Source organism: Anomaloglossus baeobatrachus, chromosome 3, assembly GCF_048569485.1.
Source record: "Anomaloglossus baeobatrachus isolate aAnoBae1 chromosome 3, aAnoBae1.hap1, whole genome shotgun sequence".
NCBI lineage: Eukaryota > Metazoa > Chordata > Amphibia > Anura > Aromobatidae > Anomaloglossus > Anomaloglossus baeobatrachus.
In genome coordinates this window covers 543,021,237-543,044,923 of record NC_134355.1, presented here as the reverse complement: position 1 = coordinate 543,044,923, position 23,687 = coordinate 543,021,237, and the positions used below count along the sequence as shown (strand labels likewise).

General features: G+C 43.9%; 1 protein-coding gene across 2 annotated transcripts in view; it reads left to right on the top strand.

The window, feature by feature from the left end:
* Positions 1 to 23,687, top strand: part of LOC142296799 (glutathione hydrolase-like YwrD proenzyme) — a 136,657-nt gene that overhangs the window by 92,155 nt on the left and 20,815 nt on the right. For both annotated transcript variants that reach the window (XM_075340808.1, XM_075340809.1), the window contains exon 9: positions 12,139 to 12,301. In XM_075340808.1, coding sequence (XP_075196923.1) covers positions 12,139 to 12,301 — 163 coding nt within the window. The remainder of the gene's footprint in view (positions 1 to 12,138; positions 12,302 to 23,687) is intronic.

Here is a 23,687-nt window from a genome sequence, read left to right as displayed (position 1 = left end):
CTTGCCTTATTGAACTGGACACTGAATCGGCTGGAATTCAGGGCGCACGTAGCTGGGCACAGGAGGTGGGGGAGGGAGACTACGGAGTGCGTGGGAGGTTGTGGGCAGAGTACGGGGTGCAGGGGAATGTGTGGGAGGGTGCAGGGAAGGGGGCGGTTACTCCACGCACTGTACAGCCCAGCAGGGAGGCGACATGCTGTTTCCAGATTTGCATGTCAACATGGCCCTGCCCATGTTGACATGAAATGACCGGAAGCAGCAAAATCACGGCAGGAGCGGTCACATGACCACTCTGAGCCGGGGGAGAGGGGCTGACAACAGGGCAGGTAAGTGCTCACTATCTACTTACCTGCCCCAATGTAGCCCAATAGGGAAATAATGAAAAAAAGTCAAAAGAAGCTGGATAACCCCTTTAAATATGGCTGGTGACTTGGGGTGAATAAAGTTTGTATTCGTGACTCCACCTGTGGTATGCGGCTATTAAGCCGCCGCTGCTGTATGAGGCCTCCGGGGTGATGGAATGGCAGCAATGATGGTACTGCTCCCCACAGGTGGAGTGGTACCCCGGGGCACAGTTGGTGCTTGTGAGAGTCTATGGTGTGATGGAAGTCTATGCAGGCGACAATAACTGAGACAACACCAGAGGGTGCAATTCCAAGGTCTTTGCTCACACTTCCTGGGCTTAAGCACACTGGTGCCTCTGGACTGCTGAGACCCACTGTCAGGGACCTCCGTCGATCCTGGGTAATTTCTGGAATGAAAGCCAGTACCCTTCTCTCAGGTGTCTCTGTCTGCAGCTGTCTCCTTAAACCTTGCCTTTGTAGGATGAACCTGGCTCGGCCTCCACAACAGCCTCCGGGCTGGGAGCTCGCCTGTCGGTTATTTGCCCCCTTTCTAGAGGTTCTGCTGTGGGCTGTGGCCCTGGGAGTTTCCAACTTTCCCTGGGCCTCGGTTTTTACTGTTGGAGATGATTTTTCACTCCTCCGGTTTCTAGGGACCGTCCCCTGTTGCAGCTTGATCCCTCCACCGATGTTCCTGTGGAACAGGCCACCAGCTCAAAAGCTATCTGTGGCCCTGGAATCCCTTCTCTTCCTCTGCTTGGTGTCACCTGGACCATCTGAGTCCCAGGGTCTTCACCAGGAAGCGTCACTCTCTTCTCTTAGCTCCTGTCTGACTAGAGCTTTCTTTCTGCTTCTCCTTCTCGTCTGCCTCCCGCAGACCTCCTCCTCCTTCCTCTCTCTCCAACTTCAACTTTCTCACTCCCTAAACTTGACCTTCCTTTCCCTGTCTGCTCTCTGGTGGCTCCTCCCACCTCCCCAGTTGCTAAGCTGTACCCTATAGGAGCAGGGATGGGTCTTACGGCCCCTCCCAGCATGCAGCATGGGAGGGTTACTGCCACTGTCCCTGGTCCCAGTGTGTACCTAACAATGGGTGTTGTGTAGATTTGCCTGGGGACCGGCGTTCACTCCTTTCCTTACCCAGAATGGGACATCACACCGCTGGATGGGGTGCAATGTTCCTGTGGCGACGGAAGCCTCAGGGGCGCCACAGATATGCTGAGATTTAGGTGCAGTTTTCCCATAGAATTGCATTAGATATGGCAAATCTGCAGGTAAAAAATGCATATGCAGAAATACTACAGTAAAAACACGTGTGATCCACACATAACCATATTAATAGTTTTGTCAAAGCCAAATAATAGTAAGTTTAGAAAAGAAAGCAGCTTTATTTAAAGGGTGACATACAGTTAGGTCCAGAAATATTTGGACAGTGACACAATTTTCGCGAGTTGGGCTCTGCATGCCACCACATTGGATTTGAAATGAAACCTCTACAACAGAATTCAAGTGCAGATTGTAACGTTTAATTTGAAGGTTTGAACAAAAATATCTGATAGAAATTGTAGGAATTGTACACATTTCTTTACAAACACTCCACATTTTAGGAGGTCAAAAGTAATTGGACAAATAAACCAAACCCAAACAAAATATTTTTATTTTCAATATTTTGTTGCGAATCCTTTGGAGGCAATCACTGCCTTAAGTCTGGAACCCATGGACATCACCAAACGCTGGGTTTCCTCCTTCTTAATGCTTTGCAAGGCCTTTACAGCCGCAGCCTTCAGGTCTTGCTTGTTTGTGGGTCTTTCCGTCTTAAGTCTGGATTTGAGCAAGTGAAATGCATGCTCAATTGGGTTAAGATCTGGTGATTGACTTGGCCATTGCAGAATGTTCCACTTTTTTTCACTCATGAACTCCTGGGTAGCTTTGGCTGTATGCTTGGGGTCATTGTCCATCTGTACTATGAAGCGCCGTCCGATCAACTTTGTGGCATTTGGCTGAATCTGGGCTGAAAGTATATCCTGGTACACTTCAGAATTCATCCGGCTACTCTTGTCTGCTGTTATGTTATCAATAAACACAAGTGACCCAGTGCCATTGAAAGCCATGCATGCCCATGCCATCACGTTGCCTCCACCATGTTTTACAGAGGATGTGGTGTGGCTTGGATCATGTGCCGTTCCCTTTCTTCTCCAAACTTTTTTCTTCCCATCATTCTGGTACAGGTTGATCTTTGTCTCTTCTGTCCATAGAATACTTTTCCAGAACTGAGCTGGCTTCATGAGGTGTTTTTCAGCAAATTTAACTCTGGCCTGTCTATTTTTGGAATTGATGAATGGTTTGCATCTAGATGTGAACCCTTTGTATTTACTTTCATGGAGTCTTCTCTTTACTGTTGACTTAGAGACAGATACACCTACTTCACTGAGAGTGTTCTGGACTTCAGTTGATGTTGTGAACGGGTTCTTCTTCACCAAAGAAAGTATGCGGCGATCATCCACCACTGTTGTCATCCGTGGACGCCCAGGCCTTTTTGAGTTCCCAAGCTCACCAGTCAATTCCTTTTTTCTCAGAATGTACCCGACTGTTGATTTTGCTACTCCAAGCATGTCTGCTATCTCTCTGATGGATTTTTTCTTTTTTTTCAGCCTCAGGATGTTCTCCTTCACCACAATTGAGAGTTCCTTAGACCGCATGTTGTCTGGTCACAGCAACAGCTTCCAAATGCAAAACCACACACCTGTAATCAACCCCAGACCTTTTAACTACTTCATTGATTACAGGTTTGCAGCCCTTAGAGTCCCTTGTCCAATTACTTTTGGTCCCTTGAAAAAGAGGAGGCTATGCATTACAGAGCTATGATTCCTAAACCCTTTCTCCGATTTGGATGTGAAAACTCTCATATTGCAGCTGGGAGTGTGCACTTTCAGCCCATATTATATATATAATTGTATTTCTGAACATGTTTTTGTAAACAGCTAAAATAACAAAACTTGTGTCACTGTCCAAATATTTCTGGCCCTGACTGTATCAAAAAGAGACGAAAACTGCAGCATCAAAAATGAGATCAAAAGTCATGCAAATAAATGCAGTGGAAAAAAATGCTTAATTTGTTTCATTTACATAGTAAGTGCAAAAAAGCTGTGGAAAAAATTGAAACATCATAAACTCACCAAATACTCGTAATGGGAATGTAACCTAAAGCCTGCTTTACACCTTTCAATTCTGCATACGATATCGTATGTGATCGTACCCGCCCCCATCGTATGTGCGAAACGTTCAATTTTGTTGCCCGTGTCGCACAAATGATTATTTCCCGTCACACGTACTTACCCGTCCATACGACCTCGCTCTGGGCGGCGAACATCCACTTCCTGGAGTGGGGGGGATGTTCGGCGTCACAGCGACGTCACGCGGCATCCGGCCAATAAATGCGGAGGGGCGGAGATGAGCAGGACGTAAACATCCCGCCCACCTCCTTCCTTCCGCATTGCCGGCGGGAGCCGTGGGACGCAGGTCAGATCTGATCATCGTTCCCGGGGTGTCACACACTGCGATGTGTGCTGCCCCGGGTACCATGAACAACCCAACGTGCAATTTTTAGGAAATTAACGACGTGCATGCGATGAACGGTTTTACGTTCAATCGCAGTCGAACGTAGCTGTCACACGCTACAACACCACTAACGATGCCGGATGTGCGTCACTTACGACGTGACCCCGCCGACACATCGTTAGATTTGTTGTAGCGTGTAAAGCCCGCTTTAGGCTATGTGCGCATGTTGAGTATTTGGTTGCAGAAATTTCTGCACCATTTCTGCATCTCTTGGCAGGAAAAACGCAGCTCGAAAAAGTTCTTTTTTTATGTGTTTTTGATGCATTTTTTGCTGCTTTCAATGCTAAAGAATTGACACGCTGCAAATTATTTCCTGCACCAAATCTGCAAGGAAAAAATCATAACGTGCACAACACTTCAGGTTTCTCATTGACTTTGCTCGCATAAAGATTTGCTTGCAGTTTTGTGACAAAACTGCACCAAAAAAACACAATAAAAATGCATTGTGTGCATACAGCCTTAAGGTATTTTTATGTACAGTGTTTTGGGTTTTTTTTTTGCAAAAAATGCCATATTCTGAATGTTATTTTACTGCTTTTTTTGGCTGAGCGTTAAAGGGATTGTTATTGTTACTGTATATTTCTATACTACAGTATTCCAGTACGTAGAATAAATGACAACAGGTTTATGTCCCGTATTGGGGCTAAAAAATAAAGTACTAAAAATACAAAGTTTTTTAAAAAATAGTTTAAAAACGAGTTTAAAATGAAAAAAAATATATAAATATAAAACTAAGCATAGTTATTGCCGTGACTATAAACGTTTGAGCTCTCAAAATATAAAATTATATAAACTACAGTAAACGCAATGCAATTGCTGTTTTTCGGTCCCCGAATCTCTCCAAAGAACAATCAAAATGTTGTATATATACCCTAAAAGGATATCAATAAAAACTAAAGCTTGACATTCCAAAAATAAAGCGTTCACAAAGCTCCATCAGTGGAAAAGTATAAAAGTTATTTCAAGTTTTTTTTCAAGCCATTAACACGATAAAAAATGATACAAGTTTGGGAATTGTACTGAATTGAAGAATCATATTTCCAGGTCAATATTACTGGTGAGTGAATGCCATAAAAACAAAACTCCTCGAAAATGGCAGCATTTTAATTTTTTCATTATTTTGCCCTACTTGGAATTTTTTTTTCTGTTTTTCACTACATTGAATGGATTATAAAAAAAAAAGTAAAGTGAAAGGTGTCATTCAAAACTACATCTTGTCCAACAAGTTTTCATACATCTGTGTCAACTGAATAATGGAACGTATGGCTCTTAGAAGAATAGGAGGGAAAAAAATAAAACATAAAAACAAAAATTGGTTGCTTCCAATATAGATCCAGATATACTTTCTACTATTTAGAGACATACTGTAGTTAGAAGTGTGGGGGAAAGCCAGTGTGGACACACCATTGATTCATGTGCATATGGGGCACAGGGGCCAGAGAGGTTAGAGGGGCCCATTTTGACCTCCAAAGTAGGTGGAATTTTGCATTATGATGTGTTTTTGGACCGCAAAGGGCCTCTTCTGTCTGTGTCCCCCGGAGGGGGGAGAGTGCATGGACCATGGAGGTAGCCTCAACGGCCAAACACAAAGTGTAGAAAAACTAGACCTAAATGAATTCACAGGTGTAAATGCACTGGGGCTGTACTACAGAACAAAAAGATCCAAAAACATTTGTAATAAAACACAAGAAAATCATAGCTTTTTTTAGAAATGGGGAAAAAAACACTGCAAAAAATCCTCAGTGTGAATGAAGCCTAAAGACGACAATTTTGGTTGATAGTAATAATGTGCTTGTAGCCCCTACTCTGTCATATTGGACCTGTGCTGCGTGTCTGCTATTAGAAACAGTGAACTATAACAGAACATGTCTATTGTATATACTGCTGTGTAACTGTGTCTCATATTATTTATCAATTAATGTAATATGGTCATGGCAGCGTCACTTGTTATTAAAGAGGATCTGTCACCAGGACAAATGTAGCTACTAAATGCTCTTATTTTATTCTTCCTGCTCACCTGAGTATTCAGGTTTTTCTTCTTCAAAAATCCACCATACGGTTTTAGTGATATGGGCCTTTTTTGTTTAGCGCTAATACTTGTGGTCTTTACTAACGGGGCGAGGCTCGCCGAATACTATGGGTAAAGATGAGCGAACCTTTGGAGGTTCAGTTCCCTTGCAGCAATTGTACCGAATCTCCACTGGTTTGTACATTACCAAACCTGGTTCAGAATCACTGATTGGCAATTTGAGTCTCTGCCCACATACAGCCAGCCATAAGCAGATCACTTCCAAAGGGAGGGTGGGCAGGTTTTTTCAATTTTTTTTCTTTTTGTTACACACTACATCAGATCACGCTGTTACCCCCAGTGTGAGTTGTTCAAACACTGCAAGCGGCTCGCATAGGGCTGAACTCTGAGCGTACCAGAGCACAACACTGCTCGCACAAGTCAAGTTCGCACATTAAGCATCCAAACTACGAACCCGAACTCTGATTTTTAAAGTCGGTGGTCAGTTCGAAAATTGAACCTCGGGTTCGCTCATCTCTAAATATGGTGTTGTGTCTTTGGGCTGGTCTCCATTACTACCGTATGAGCCATGCCACTTCATAAAGACCATAAAAATAAGCACTAAATAAAACATGGAACCATGTGGTAGATTATAAAAGAAAACAAAACACAGGGGAGCAGCAGAAATAAAATAAGAGCAAATGGTGGCCACTTTTGTCCTGGTGACAGGTCCTTTTAAATTTCTTTCATATAAATAATGCTGTGATCTTCAATTGCCGATGTCAGTGGCGTACTGTCAATAGAGGCAGACCATGCCACTGCTACAGGGCCCATGAGCTGGAAGGGCCTGAGGCGGCTGCCCGCGGTGTCTGCTTTTCACTTTCATGCATCATGCCCCCGGGGTCATCACCAATCAGCTGATTAACACCACTGGGTGCCGGCACTGCTTGTATAGCTGCAGGCTGGCTAACGCAGAGATGCAGACGCTCCCACACTTCACATAGTGCGGGGCCTGTGCTGAAGAGGAGGGAGTGGCCCGGCAGTAGATTCTTCCAGTCAGAGAGCAGTGAAAGATGCCAGGAGGAGAACAGCCAATCAGGAGAGGGGACGGAGCTTGTTCAGTACAGCTGTGGGAGAATGAAATGATGAAAAGGAAAGCAGTGATGGAGTGGAGGAGGAGTAGAGACCACAGAAAAGACAAAAAAGCAAACAGAGCAGAAAAAACAGTGAGCAGCGGAGAACAGAAGGAATAGAAAGAAAAAGCAGAAGACAGGAGGAGGAGCCAGGAGGACTGACAGTGCAGCAGAGAAGCCGGAGCCAGTAATTATCTCTCGCATCGCAGGAGCAGGTGAGTATTATAATGTACAAATATCTGCCTGTAACACTACAGAAAAACTGCCATGTGCTGTGCCATCACTGTGTGTGTGTGTGTGTGTGGTGTGTGTGTGTGTGTGTGTGTGTGTGTGTGTGTGTGTGTGTGTGTTGCCCCTGTGCTGTGCCATCACTGTGTGTGTTGCGCCTGTGCCGTGCTATCATTGTGTGTGTTGCCCATGTGCTGTGACATCACTGTGTGTGTGTTGCCCATGTGCTGTACCTTCACTGTGTGTGTGTGTGTGTTTGTTGCCCATGTGCTGTGCCATCACTGTGTGTGTATTGCCCATGTGCTGTGCCATCACTGTGTGTGTGTTGCCCATGTGCTGTGCCTTCACTGTGTGTGTGTGTGTGTGTGTTTCCCATGTGCTGTGCCATCACTGTGTGTGTATTGCCCATGTGCTGTGCCATCACTGTGTGTGTGTTGCCCATGTGCTGTGCCATCACTGTGTGTGTGTTGCCCATGTGCTGTGCCATCACTGTGTGTGTGTGTGTGTGTGTGTGTGTGTGTTGCCCATGTGCTGTGCCATCACTGTGTGTGTGTGTTGCCCATGTGCTGTGCCATCACTGTGTGTATGTTGCCCGTGTGCTGTGCCATAACTGTGTGTGTGTTGCGCCTGTGCTGTGCTATCACTGTGTGTGTGTTGTGCCTGTGCTGCGCCATCACTGTGTGTGTTGTGTGTGTTATCCCTGTACTTTCCAGAGTTTTACTATAGATCCTAATGCTATAAAGAGGTCATAATCGTTACCATTATATGGGGGAGACAGTAGTGAAAATGTATATTGTGTGTGCGGTGAGGGGCACGAAGAAGGACATCGCTACTTTAGGCCAAGTTCACATATTGCAGATTTTTGGGGGATTTGTGGTGTGACCCCACTGGTCTTGGTGTAGTGGCCTTTGCTCAGTAACAGTACGGTTGATATAATCAGACTCTATGTGGTGATATTTGGTCATGGAGTGGTGGTATTATTTTGCAATGTATTATAACATGTATGATGATTATGTTTAATATTTTATTGGGGTTTTTTTTGTTGTTTTTTTTTATCAGGGAGGGGGGTGGTCTCATTCAGACGTTTGCTATGGGGCCCCATGATTTCTATGTACGCCCCTGGCCGATGTAATTCATAGAAGTGTACACAAGTTAACTTAGTCTCATTAATGATGGCTATAGTCATGCCCGTTCTAAGCTTTTCTATTTCTTTTGGGGCTAGTTAATGAATAGGGTTGATTTTCTAATAAAGAGTTATTCCGTGCTTGATTTATAAAGAGCATTTGGAGCGAAGTCCTCGCATATTATCCTAGAGTCAATTGTTAGTGAAGCTTTTGCCCTTAGGGCTGTAAAGTGATGATTTCATATCCACAGTGGGGTGTGAGACTGGTACCAGTGTGTGTAAGGTTGCTTTGTGTGCTTTAGATAAAACTGTTTACTTAACTTGCTGGCTGCTCCATGGATATTATGGCCATAAATCTATTGCAGACTTTGGAACCTTCTCCTGTTTTGGGATGAGACACAAGGTGAGATAGCAGTGCCACCTAGGAAACCCCTACACATATATCTTTTTTTTCCACTGTCCTTGCCCTTAATACTATGATAAAAAAAAAAGTTAATGTGTGTTACAATGTACTGATTTCTAGTGTCATGGTATGAGAACATACATACAAGTACTCCTTGCACATGTTGTCCTTAGTGGAATTTAAAATCAGGACCCGAGTGCTACAAAGCAACATTGCTAACCACTGAGCCACCATGCTGCTCTCATTACCATTCTCTCTACATTATTTAGACTAAGGGGTACTTCACACACAGCGAGATCGCTACTGAGATCGCTGCTGAGTCACGTTTTTTGTGACCTCATTAGCGATCTCGCTGTGTGTGACACTGAGCAGCGATCTGGCCCCTGCTGTGAGATCGCTGCTAAACACACAGCCCTGGTTCGTTTTTTTATTGTTGCTCTCCCGCTGATAAGCACACATCGCTGTGTGTGACAGCGAGAGAGCAACAATCCTGAATGTGCAGGGAGCAGGAGCCGGCATCTGACAGCCTGCGGTAAGCTGTAACCAAGGTAAACATCGGGTAACCATATTTACTTTCGTTACCAGCCTCCGCAGCTAAGCTAAGCGGTGTGCGCTGGTAACTAAGGTAAACATCGGGTAACCATACCCGATGTTTACCTTAGTTAACAGTGTCCACAGCATCCAGACGCCGGCTCCGTGCAAGCGCAGCGTCGCTTGCACGTCGCTGCTGGCTGGGGGCTGGTCACTGGTCGCTGGTGAGATCTGCCTGTTTGACAGCTCACCAGCGACCATGTAGCGATGCAGCAGCGATCCTGACCAGGTCAGATCGCTGGTGGGATCGCTGCTGCGTCGCTAAAGTGTGACGGTACCTTAAGATAGAACAAGAATCCCAGGAACAACTTGTCAATAAGGCTATGTGCGCACGTTGCATTTTTTCCCACATTAACACTGCGTTTTGAACTGCAGCGTTTCAGTGCCAAATTGCATGCGTTCTGCTTCCCCAGCAAAGTCTATGAGAAGTTCCGAAAATTCAATGCGCATGCTGCGTTTTTAAACGGAGCGTTTTGGATGCCAAAAATTGTTGCGGAAAAAAAAGCAGCATGTCACTTCTTTTGTGCGTTGTAGCTGCGTTCACCACCCATTGAAATCAATGATGTGGGTCAAAACGCAACCAAATTACACTTGGGCTGCATTTTTGTTGCGTTTCGCATGCTTTTTTGACAAGCAAAACTCAGGTCTTTTCAGTCTCTCCCTGTGGATGTCGGTCAATCTCCCTCTGTCTGTCGGTCGGTCTCTTTCTCTGTCAGTTAGTCGCTCTGTCTGTCTGTCTCTCTCTCTCTGTCCATCGGTCCCTCTCTCTGTCCGTCGGTCGGTCTCTCCCCTCTCTCATACTCACTGATCCCCGATCACCAGCGCGGCACTGCACAGCTGTCACACTGCTCCGGAGGCTTTTCCTCTTTTGAAAATGCCGGACGCTCATTATTCAATCTCGTATTCCCTGCTTTCCCCGCCCACCGGCGCCTATGATTGGTTGCAGTCAGACACGCCCCCACTCTGAGAGACAGCTATCTCATTGCAACCAATCACAGCCGCCGGTGGGCAGGTCTATATCGTGCAGTAAAATAAATAAATAAATATTTTTAAAAAATGACGTGCGGTCCCCCCCAATTATGATATCAGCCAGGGTAAAGCCACACGGCTGAAGGCTGGTAGTCTCAGGATGGGGAGCTCCACGTTATGGTGAGCCCCCCAGCCTAAAAATATCAGCCAGCAGCTGCCCGGAATTGGCGCATCCATTACATGCGACAGTCCCGGGACTCTACCCGGCTCATCCCAAATTGCCCTGGTGCAGTGGCAATCGGGGTAATAATAAGGAGTTAATGGCAGCAGCCCATAGCTGCCACTAAGTCCTAGGTTAATCATGGCAGGTGTCTCCCCGAGATACTTCCATGATTAACCTGGAAGTTAAAGAAAATAAACACATACACCCAAAAAAATCCTTTATTTGGAATAAAAGACAAAAAAACCACCCTCTTTCACCACTTTATTAACCCCCAAATACCCATCCAGGTCCGGCGTAATCCACCATACATCCCACGAGACTCTCAGCTCTGCTACATGAAGCTCACAGATGCGGTCACAGACCAGACCACTCTCTGTCAGCTCCACACAGCAACTGAAGTGAGCCGCACGATCAGCGATGACGTCAGTCAGGTTACCCGCGGCCACCGCTGGATCCTCCAACTGTGACAGCAAGTCGCCCGAGTGACTGAAGTCAGCTGCGCGATCAGCGATGACGTCACAGGTGAGTTGTGGTCTCGGGTGGAGGACTCCAGCTGATTGCGGTTAACCTGAGTGGCGGCAGTGTTGATCGTGTGATTAGCGGTAACCGGTGAGTCCTTCATGGGTGACCGCTAATAAGGACGCGACACACAGACAAAGCAGCGGAATGACAATGAATTTGGGTGAGGTTCATCCGAGTTCATTCTCATCAAGCGACTGTCTGTGTCTGCTGTCAGCGGGCATGTAGCAGAGCTCAATTGCCGTGGGACCGCACTGCAGAATACATGCAAAATGCATCCAAAATGCATGTGTTTTGGATGCATTTTTTTGACAAACGCAGTGTTTACAATTTAGAGGGTGCGTTCTTTTCCACACTGTTATGAACACAACGTGCGCACATACCCCAAGATCACCACAGATTCCAAGAACAGGGCCCTCTTCACTTTCTGCTTGCTTCCAAGTCTAGGTGCGATATAGAGAATTACAGCCTACACCTATCCAAATAAATGCCGTTCCATACATGCATTCACTGCCTCATGTTCAGTGCTCACTTCCCATCAGCCCCTAGTACTGGATCCTATCTGCCCATACAGTTGTAGACTTTAGGTCCAAGAGAGGCATGAAATAAATTTGAGTCCCAACAAAGAAGGTTCTCCTTGTCGCGGTTGCTGGGCTCACATAAATTTACCAATTTATGCACTAAGTACATTCATTTTTCTTAGTATATTCCATATCATACAGCATTAATGCAGTTTACATTCCATATATTCTATGTTTGTATCTATCTTAACAGTTACAGAGTGCAGCTGTATTCTTTTATTTGTGTTCCATTCTATACATAGTTTCCTATAAATTTAAGCCTGTATTCACCAATCACATCTAAAGATTCAGCATTAATATCTAGATAATCTGACTTTTCTATTGATTTCCTTAATCTAGGTTTTCTAATAATAAAGCCCTTGTCCTCTTAGCATTTTTCGATTGCAATCTTCTTTTTTCTTAAGGGCCTCAGAAGCTAATATCCATGGCAATCCTTTTGAAATGGGAAGTGACACCGTTTACTTCACTGTTGTGGACGAACACGGCAATGCCTGTTCATTTATTAATAGCAATTACATGGATTTTGGCACAGGACTTGTACCAGAAGGTTGTGGGTTCACGTTGCAGGTTAGTAATTATTTTATTATATCTTTCACTTTGGAAAAAGTCCTTATAGTTGACATTATGTTGACTGTTAGTCCTTAGTCCAATTTGCCAGTGTTCTTTGAGACAGATTAATACAGCAAAGTACTTACAAAAGCAGCAAATCAAGTTAATTATTACTATATTATTACTTCTTTAGCTGGCCATACACATCCAATACTGGGTATCACCCAAACAAATTAGGTGGTCGGCCAATCCCGCCAATATTCTGATGTGTATGGGGCCTTAAAGCCATATTCCCATCTCACCCTGTTTCCCCAAAAATAAGACCTACCCCAAAAATAAGCCCTAATAGGATTTTTGGGGCCTTTTGAGTATGCTTAAAATATAATCCCTACTCCAAAAATAAGCCCTAATTGATGTTCCATAAGGAAGTGTCCACGCAGCTAAAAAAGTTAAAGAATACAGCAGAACTCTTCATCAAAGAAAGTAGACACCCCCAAAAGAAACCAGAACCCCCATGCACCCCACAAAAAAATGCACTCACCAGACCGCAAACATTCAAACATTTACCAGTGGCAAGTACCGATGGTGGATAGGCTCTCACACAGAGATCTGCATCGCTATGAGGTCCCTCGTCATTCCAACTGCATTGCACTGCAGCTCTCACAAACAGATCGAGTACCAGTATTACTCCACGTGAGTGATATGGCCTCCAATCACCACGCGGTGCCAGCTGCTATAAAACGCAGTGGGACCTGACAGCAAAGCAGATTTGTATGTGAGAGCTTATTCACATGCCAATTATTTAGGGTCTGGTAAATCTGATTCTTTTTGGGGGTCTGCTTTCTTTTGGTGGTAAACTTCGCAGTTTATAGAGAATAGTACATTTAAGCATCTAATTTAAACCATGGTAAATACGGTATGTACCCACCACTATTGAACTGGTTCTGCACCATAAGAATAGCAGATCAAATAAGAAAACATGCATCTGAACCAGTAATAGGTTTAACATAAAATGCTGATGTTCCAGAATGTAATGACATGATTGTATTTGAATAAATTTAGATTTATTTTTTTTTGTTCAATAATAAATATGGATTGTTGTTCATGAGAAAATATAAGATATCCCCTGAAAATATTCCCTAGTGCATCTTTCAGAGCAAAAAATAATATAAGACCCTGTCTTATTTTTGGGGGAAACTCGGTAGTAGATGGGTGTGTTCAATTAGTGCACTTAACCCCTTCACGACCTTGGACGGATCTATCCGTCAAGGATCGTGTCCCGTTAAGCCCCCCCTGGGCAGGCGGCGGCTGTCGGCACACATATCAGCTGTTTTCAACAGCTGACATGTGTGCCTGCATGTTGCGAGTGGAATCGCTTCCACTCGCAACATTTAACCCCTTAAATCTCACTGCCAAAGTCTGGCAGCGAGATCTATATACGCGCGGCCATATTTTTTACTTACGTGACTTCCTGTGGGGGCGGCGGTGAGTGATCACGTGACGATCGGTGGTTTCCATCGTAGCACAGGGTCATGTGATGACGCCTTCAGCTACGAAGTTTCACTTTCGTTTTTCCTCGGCACGCAGCAAAGGGAAACCGGAAGTGACTGTATCTGCTGTTTACAGCTGTATAGCTGTGATCAGCAGATAGATAATAGCGATCGGATTGCTGATCGCTATAGCCCCCTAGGGGGACTAGTAAAATAAAAAAAAAAAGTAAAAAAAAGTTTTAAAAAATAAAAAAAACAAAAAACCTAAAAGTTCAAATCACCCCCCTTTCACCCCATTGAAAATTAAAGGGTTAAAAAATAAATAAATATACACATATTTGGTATCACCGCGTTCAGAAATGCCCGATCTATCAAAATATAAAATCAATTAATCTGATTGGTAAACGGCGTAGTGGCAAAAAAATTCCAAACGCCAAAATTACGTTTTTTGGTCGCCGTATGTTTTATGCAAAATGCAATAACAGGCGATCAAAACGTAGCATCTGCGCAAAAATGGTACCATTAAAAATGTTAGCTCGAGATGCAAAAAATAAGCCGTCACTGAGCCATAGATCCCGAAAAATGAGAATGCTACGTGTTTTGGAAAATGGCGCAAAACGTACGCCACTTTTATTGGACAAACTTGTGAAATTTTTTTAACCCCTTAGATACAAGTAAACCTATACATGTTTGGTGTCTACAAACTCGCACCGACATGAGGCATCACATAGATACATCAGTTTTACCATATAGTGAACACTGTGAATAAAACATCCCAAAAACTATTGTGCGATCACACTTTTTTTGCAGTTTTTCCACACTTGGAATTTTTTTGCTGTTTTCCAGTACAATATATGGTAAAACCTATGGTTTCATTTAAAAGTACAACTCGTCCCACAAAAAACAAGCCCTCATATGGCAAGATTGACGGAATAATAAAAAAGTCACGGCTCTCGGAAGAAAAGGAGCAAAAAACAAAAACGCAAAAACGGAAAGTGCCCGGGGGCTGAAGGGGTTAAAGCAAAGCAACTTTGCAACTGACTCTTATTAAAATTTGCCCCTGTTCTCCTGTTAGCTTTGTTTTTCTAGAATATTATTTACTCCTTTGTGTGCAGTGCTTACAAGCTCTTACCTGCTGTGCTTGCAAGCACTGTAAATAATAAATGACAATATAAAAAAGGTAATGGTCACATTATGTAAGCGTATTGCATATTCTGCAGTTAGTAATCCACAGCAAAGCTTTGTTAAGTTACCTTAATATAATAAAGTTAACTTAATATAATAATGGTTAACAAATAACAATATCCAAGGCCGTTTTGAAGTACAGTGCCACCACCATGCACCACAAGTAAGATTTATGGAGTTGTTGCACTATATAAGGAAACTTTATATACAACTATAATAACAATACATTTCTTTATGAGCCAGAAGTGATATAAAAATTGAATAGAAAAGTCGGGGTAAATCCCAGGAAAATATGGATATCACGTTGTCTATTGTGCCGTAACCATAATTCATGCTGTTGGAAACTACAGACCATCCCAATGGCAAGATTCTACTCTGTTTTAAAATGGCAGCTTGTACATGATGATTAATGATGAATTGTCCTTCTGGTTCACATTGACGGTGTAGTGAAATATTGAAAAGTATAAATGTTTCTTAAAGCTTTATTCCAATCTCATAAAGCAATGGCACATCACTAGGCTGTGCTGTAACAATAGGATTTGTTGGAGTCTGCCCTCTGATACCCCTCGAGCTGCAGCACAGATTCAGCACTGTGGCTCCTTCAAGGTACATGCACATAGTGTTATTTGGATACCAGCAATTGTTTTCCTGATTTAGCTTCGCCAGCACCTTTGCCAATGTTTTTCCAGTTGCTCCGCTGCCGACTTTCACTTTATGTTGCTAAGTATAGAGAGTGGGCAATGTCCGAGCAGAAGCCCCCCAAAAATGAGCATGTCACTTCTTTTAAATACTCCCAGGTTTCCAAACCCTGAAGCGGTTAAAGAAGTGACATAAGATAGAACATGTCCACAGCAATGTTGTTTTGTCATTTCTGTGCACTATGTTCATTTAATGTTGCCTTTTTCCTTGTATCAGTGTTTCTGTCACCTGCTGTGCAGCAGAACTGCAACGGTGCTCAAGTGAATGTGGTTGTTCCGTAAATTGCGGGAGTCTGGGGTGCAACCGTGGGGAGAAATATAGCGAAGGAGCCGCAACACTCAGTCAGCACTGCAGCCTCATCTCTCATGACCTTTTTACCCACATTGATCATAAAATGAGGGGCTAGCCTAGAGATATACCGTGACTCTATAAGGTGGGAATACAGTACATGTGTAAGAGTCTTGGACTTGTTCAGATGTGGCAAGATCTACTTCTCTTTATTCCAGTGCAAAGGGGTCTAAATATCCTCATCAAACCTGCAAAATCGAATCTGACCCCTCTTTCTCCCTATCCATTTGCTCTGTAAATTAGATATCCCCTTAGAAAAACATGTTTATTGTGATTAGAAAAAACTAAAATAATCTTTGTAAAATTTCTTGTAGAATACACTGCACTATACTGCCTTATTTCTTATAGAATACTAGCTGTACTACCCGGCTTCGTCCGGGTTAATAACTGTGTACCGCCCCGGGGCCCGGTGGTTGTGAGGTGCGGGCGGGATGGTGCGGTGCGGCGCGCGGCCCGAGGGCACTGTTGTACTCACTATGACAGATACACCGGAGTCTCTGGTAAACCAAAAAAGATGGTGGTCGGTGCCCACAGCCGGCTGCTCTTTTCCCCTTACTCAGGTTGGTGGTTCCCGCCTTTCTCCTGCACCTCCGTGGTAGAACTTGACTGCCTATGCTTCAGCAACGATAGTCCGCTCCCCGGCTTTATATGTGTTGGGGAACCCGTTTGCCCACAGGCGCGGGCCCGTGGGATCTCTGCCTGGGCGGTGGCTTTCTATCCTCCTCGGTGGGCTGTTGCCGTCTTTTGGGTCTTGGGACGGGAAAGGACCTAAGGTCCAGACCTCAATCAGTGAATTCGATGTGGTCCAGTGGCTTCTGGACCTCGTTCTGGGTCTGAGTACCCTTCCTGGTGCTCAGGTTTCCAGTTGTTCCCCGGTTCGGTACCGGCGGGCCACTACCCTGTCCCGGTCCCTTACGGTTCCACTAGCCGTCTTCCAGGCTCCTGCAGGCGGCAACCACCGTCTGCCTCCTGGTCACAGGGTATCTTGGCTCCTACCCAGATCCCTGACAGACGTTGACACACTGCTACTACTCTCCTTCACCTCTAAAACTGATCTGTTTGTGTTTTTCCCACCTCAGGCTATCCGAACTCCTCGGTGGGCGTGGCCAACTGCCTGGCTCCGCCCCCTGGTGTGAACGTCAAGACCTGAGAGGGGTGACTCAGGGTTTTTAGGTTGGCTGGTTACACCTTTTTAGGGGCTGGTGTTTGTGCAGGGGGTCTACCTGTGACTACCTGGCTAGTCCAGGGCGTCACAACTGCTGTTAACAAAATAGAATGTATTAACAAAAATGTATTCTGCATACAAAAACCACAAAACAAATAGATAGAAATGTAATTATTAAAAGGCAAAAACTAAGCTAACAGAAGCATTTCACAACATATATTTCAACACCACAGATATTCCACACAGATTTAACTAAATTGGCCAAGTAATGAGCTCCGTTTGTCTTTTTTCAGGTCTGTCTCTTCCAGGTCTGTCTCTTTCCCCATCTGTCTCTGTCTGTCTCCTTCCCCATCTGTCTCTTTTCAGGTGTCTCTTTCCTTGTCTGTCTCTTCCCCCATCTGTCTCTTTCCCTGTCTGTCTCTGTCTGTCTCTTTCCCCATCTGTCTCTTTTCAGGTGTCTCTTTCCAGGTCTGTCTCTTTCCCCGTCTGTCTCTTTTCAGGTGTCTCTTTCCAGGTCTGCTTCTTTCCAGCTGTCTCTTTCCCCGTCTGTCTCTTTCCCTGTCTGCCTGTCTCTGTCTGTCTCTTTCTTTGTCTGTCTCTATCTCTCTGTTTCTTTCCCCATCTGTCTTTTTCCAGGTCTGCCTCTTTCCCAGGTCTGTCTCTTTCCCCATCTGTCTCACCGTCTTTTTGTCTGTGTCTTTTCCTGTCTGCCTCTTTCCCTGTCTGCCTGTCTCGGTCTGTCTCTTTCCTTGTCTGTCTCTATTTCGCTGTCTCTTTCCCTGTCTGTCTCTATCAAGGTCTGTGTTTTTCCCCATCTATCTTTGTCTCTCTGGCTGTCTCCTTCTTCCCTGTCTGCCTGTCTCTGTCCCTGTCTGCATGTCTGTCTGTCTCTTTCCCCATCTGTCTCTTTCACCGTCTGTCTCTTTCCCTGTCTGTCTCTATCTGTCGCTCTCTCTGTCTGTCTCTCTCTGTCCGTCTTCCCACCGACATCTTATTACCTCACATATAAGCTTCTTATACTATGAATGTCTTTTGTTCCTATAGCAACCAATCACAGCTCCTACTAATAACCTGTAATTCCAGGCTCCATTTACTTTAATGGAGGCATGTTTTTTGGAGAGTAACTGTAAAGTGCGGGGTTACATTTTCCTGTCAAAACATAGTCTACGACGTTCCCTGGGTCACATGAGGTGTCTGTGCAAAATTTCGTGATTGTAAATGCAACGGTATGGATACACTTTTTGTTTCACTATTTCCCCATTATGTAGATAGGGGCAAAATTGATTGGTAAATTGGAATGCGCGGGGTTAAAATTTCACCTCACACTATAGCCTATGACGCTCTCGGGGTTCAGACGTGTGAGTGTGCAACATTTTGTGGCTGTAGCTGTGACGGTGCAAATGCCAATCCCGGACATACATAGACACATTCAGCTTTATATATTAGATGTGGCACCCCTGAGGCTACCGTCGCCACAGAGGTACTGCACCTAAGCCAGAGGTGTGGTGCCCCATCCTGGGTAAGAAAGAGGCCATCTACCGGTTCACACACCAAAAACCTGCAGACACCCAATTGTTACCCCACACACTAGATCAGAGCCGGGGCAGGTCCCATTAATGCTTAGGGACCAGTAGTCTGGTTATGGCACTTAAGCCCCATGCACTGTCTCTAGAACCAGCTAGGGGTTGGAGCTTGGTGGGTGAACTGTTTGAGGTAAAATGGGTGGAGCTAAGTTTGAAAGTTGACCGTTGACAGAGTCAGTCAGTCAGTAAGGAGCGGGGAGGAGACCAACTAGGGGTCCGGACCCTGGGGGTTCTTCCTCAACCCTGGTGACGTTGAAGGGAGAATCCTATAGAATTAGGGCATGGGTGTCAGACTCCCCTAAAGTCTTGTTCCACAAGCAACATCTCCCGGTGGAGGGATTTGATCGCAAACTGGGTCCCAGTCCACAGGCTAGGAAGAGACTTCAGGACTTTCTAGTAACACCGGTGGCCAGGGTGGCTGTACGCACCTTTCAGGCTACAAGCAGCACACAAATCCGCTGAAAGGGGGTCACAGAGGATCAGGGAGCCAAGCAAGCAGAATTCCCTTTGAGGGTCCGCAACCCCTGGATCAGGGCACTGTGTGTGGAGGTGCAGGACCAGCGGGGGAGAGTCAGCGCAGACAAGACGACCATGAAAGACAAACAAAGGAGAACCGGTACTGGCCTCAGACTTACTCGGGATCAGCGGATGCCCATCACTGGGGAACCCAACGTTCCGTGGTTGACTAAAATGGCTGTCAACTTGGAACCGGTACAGTGAGTAAAGACTTCTATTGCAAAGCCCCTGGTGTGGTCTCCATTCCTCCTGCGTCACAACCTGCCCTCATAGACTCTTCATATTTCCAATGGTCGCCCCGGGGTCTCACTCCACCTGTGGGGAGCAAGATTACCTCAGCTGCACCCTCATCACCTGCATCGGGGAACACAGCGCAGCGGCGGCCCATATAGCCGCAAAACCACAGGTGGCATCACAAACTGTAAAATCTCTATAAATATAACTCCCATCATCATCCCCTTTATTACTGAACAGACACCGCCAGGGCCACAGAGCCAGACCCCACCACCGCTGACAACCCTGGACTAGTCCAGCCCAATTACGAGTAACCCCGGCCCTGGAGTTGGGCGTGTCAAATACACTGCACTATACGGTCTTATTTCTTATAGAATACACTGCACTATACAGCCTTTTTTCTTGTAGTATACACTGCACTATACAGCCTTATTTCTTGTAGAATACACTGCACTATACAGCCTAATTTCCTGTAGAATATACTGCACTATACAGGCTTATTTCTTGTACAATACACTGCACTTTACAGCCTTATTTCTTGTACAATACACTGCACTATACAGCCTTATTTCTTGTACAATACACTGCACTATACAGCCTTATTTCTTGTAGAATACACTGCACTATACAGCCTAATTTCTTGTACAATACACTGCACTATACAGCCTTATTTCTTGTACAATACACTGCACTATACAGCCTTATTTCTTGTACAATACACTGCATTATACAGCCTAATTTCTTGTAGAATACACTGCACTATACAGCCTTATTTCTTGTACAATACACTGCACTATACAGCCTAATTTCTTGTACAATACACTGCACTATACAGCCTTATTTCTTGTAGAATCATTTTACTATCACCTGAAGTCTGGTCTATTTTACATATTTATCATGAAGCGCTGAACTTTCTCAGGAGACTGTTAGTCTATCCAAGTCCTGTAGGAATATTGATAAAACATTATGAAAGCTAAGTAAGCACGATAAGCTCGGACCTGGGAGCGGTCTGATAATATCTAGCTGCTCTACCTTGTGATGTCACTGAACACGCCCTAAAAAGAACACACACAGCTTCTTTGTTCAGTCATCCTATTGCGTTTATTTCACGCATTATATAAACTTTGCATGACATTTAAGTGAATCTGACATCAGGACTGACCCCTGTATCTGCCCTGTTTTCTACATAATAAAAAAAAAAATAAGCCGATAGGAGAACAGACTCATGAAATGAGAAATATAAGAAGATTACTATCTCTGACCCTTCTAGTTCATATCTAATTCTAGAGCCACATTATGAATGGCGGATGTTATGGGATCACTGAGCCTCATAGCAACTATTTGGCAGTTTTCTTTTTTCTAGCTGATAAAATTGTATTTGCCGTATGCACCCGACCAACACAGCAATTACTGTGCACTGGGTCAAGCCTAGACCAACCCCAATGAACTAAAAATAACACAAAGTAGTTCTAATGTATCAAACACGTGCTTCTACTTCTTAAAGAAAAACTATAACTGGTAAATAGAAAGGTATACAAACACTAAAAATGTGGAAGGCTCCCAGGTTACAGCCATTGCATGCAGTGCCCCAAGTAAATACAGCATACAGAATCTAACCACGGGGACATCCCACTGACTGCACAATGCCTAAAAGCTAAAATTGCTTGATGGCAGTGCCTCTCCATTCACTTTCTATGGGACAAACCTCTTCAGAGTGGAAGAGAACGGGAACACTAGTGCCACCTATTAGATGTACCAATCCAAAAAGTTAAAATTAAGCCTTTAAAAGGGCCTTACCACTTGACTTAGGATAAGAAACCAAACCATAATTTACAATTGCAGACATGTTTTTCGAGGAGTTTGTACCTCATCAGTTTAAAGCAGGAGATTTGGTTTGGCTGGGTGAGAGGCCTCTAAGTATTACATGGCCTATATAACTCTCTCCACTAAGTTGTCTCTCTCCAAAAGGTGAATTTTCCCCCTTGGATCCTATGGCACTGATGCTAATAATGTATTTTACTTGGCTGCATACACATCCCCACAGACTTTGAATAAAGCAGCACCACTAAGTTAGGAGGTACCTGCGGATGGACTCTTAGTAATTTATATCTGTTGTGGAAATATCTAATAGGCTTATACTGGGGGTTCAGACATAAGCCACTGAACATAGTAGCAAATGCAGTGTGAACCCAGCCTAAGGATTTGCATAATTTTTAGATATTTTGTGTTTTTTAGCATTACAATGTCAGTATCTAGGTCTTAGGTTTTGTACTTTCATTTTTTTCAACCTAAAACGTCAAGCATGTTTTTGTTGCAGTTTTGTTTTATCTTCATTGTAGGTCTACAATACTAAATCATGTGTTTTTGTGATGTATAACGTGAATACCTTTATATTACTGCTTATCGGTCAATGTTTCCCCAAATATTTGGTCTTTTGACAAAGTCAGTGCATGTCTATGGTTTAAGTCGAGGGTACGCAAATAGCCTTTTCAAACAGGAAAAGAGAACAAGATCTCTGGTGCCACCTATTGGAACTAACAATTCTAGAAGCCAATATTGACCATTTAAATAGCCTTGCAACATGACGATATACTGTTATGGACAAAAGTGTTGGCACCCTTGAAATTGTTCCAGAAAATGAAGTATTTCTCCAAGAAAATTACTGCAGTTACACATGTTTTGTCATACACGTGTTTTTTTTTTCCTTATGTGCGTATTGGAACAACACAAAAAACTAAGGGAAAAAAAAAAATAGGACATAATTTCACACAAAACCTCCAAAATGGGCCAGACAAAATTTCTGGCACCTTTCCAAAATTGTGGGTAAACAACTTTGTTTCAAGCATATGATGTTCGTTGAAACTCACCTGTGGCAAGTAACAGATGTGGGCAATATGAAAATCAAGCTTGAAACCAGATAACAAGGGGAGAAGTTGACTCAATCTTTGCATTGTGTGTCTCTGTGTGTCACACAAAACACGGAGAACAGAGAGAGGAGAAGATAACGTTCTGAGGACTTGAGAACTGAAATTGTTGAAAAATATCAACAATTTCAAGGTTACAAATCCATCTCCAGAAATCTTGAGGTTCCTTTGTCCGTGGTCCACGACATAATCAAGAAGTTTACAACCCATGGCACTGTAGCTAATCTCCCTGGACATGGACGGCAGAGAAAAATTGATGACTGGTTGCAACGCAGGATAGTCCAGATGGTGGATAAGCATCCCCAATCAAGTTCCAAAGAAATTCAAGCTTTCCTCCAGGCTCAAGGTGTATCAATGTCAGTGTAAATTATCTGTCGGCATTTGAATTACATGAAACGCTAAGACAGGAGGCCCAGGAGGACCCCACTGCTGACACAAGACATAAAAAGTTAGACTGCAGTTTGCCCAAATGTACTTTAGTTAGTCAAGATCCTTCTGGTTTAGTGTCTGGTGGACAGATGAGAGCAAGATAGAACTTTTTAGTAAAACACATCATTCTACTATTTGCCAAAAATAGAATGAGGCCTACAAAGAACAGAACACATTAGCTACAGTGAAATATGGTAAAGGTTCAAAGTTGATTTGGGGTAGTTTTGTTACACTGTATGCATAAGACATCATGAAATGTGAAGATTACCAAAGTTACCAAAGGATTTTCGGTTGCAATGTAGTACCCAAGGTCAGAAAGCTGGATTTGCATCCTAGGTCATGGGTCTTCCAGTAGGACAATGATCCCAAACATACTTTAAGAAGCCCCCAGAAATGGATGGAAAGAAAGTTCTGGAGAGTTCTGAAGTGGTTAGAAATTAGTCCAGATCCCATTGAACACCTGTGAAGAGATCTTAAAATTTGATGTTGGGAGAAGGCATCCTTCAAATATGAGACCTGGAGCAGTTTGCAAAAGAAGATTGGTCCATAATTCCAGTTGAGGAGTGTAAGAAGCTTGTTGATGGTTTAAAGAAGCAATTGATTGCAGTTATTTATTTCAAAGGGTGTTCAACCAAATATAAAGTTGAGGGTGCTAACAATTTTGAAATGCCCATTTTCTGTGAAATTATGTCCAATGTACCTTTTTTCTCTGTTTTTTTTTTGTGTTGTTCCAATACACACAAAGGAAATAAACATGTATGATAAACGTGTGTGATGAACATGTATTACTGTGTCGCGGGCGGGGAGGAGGGTGCCGGCACCGCGCTCACC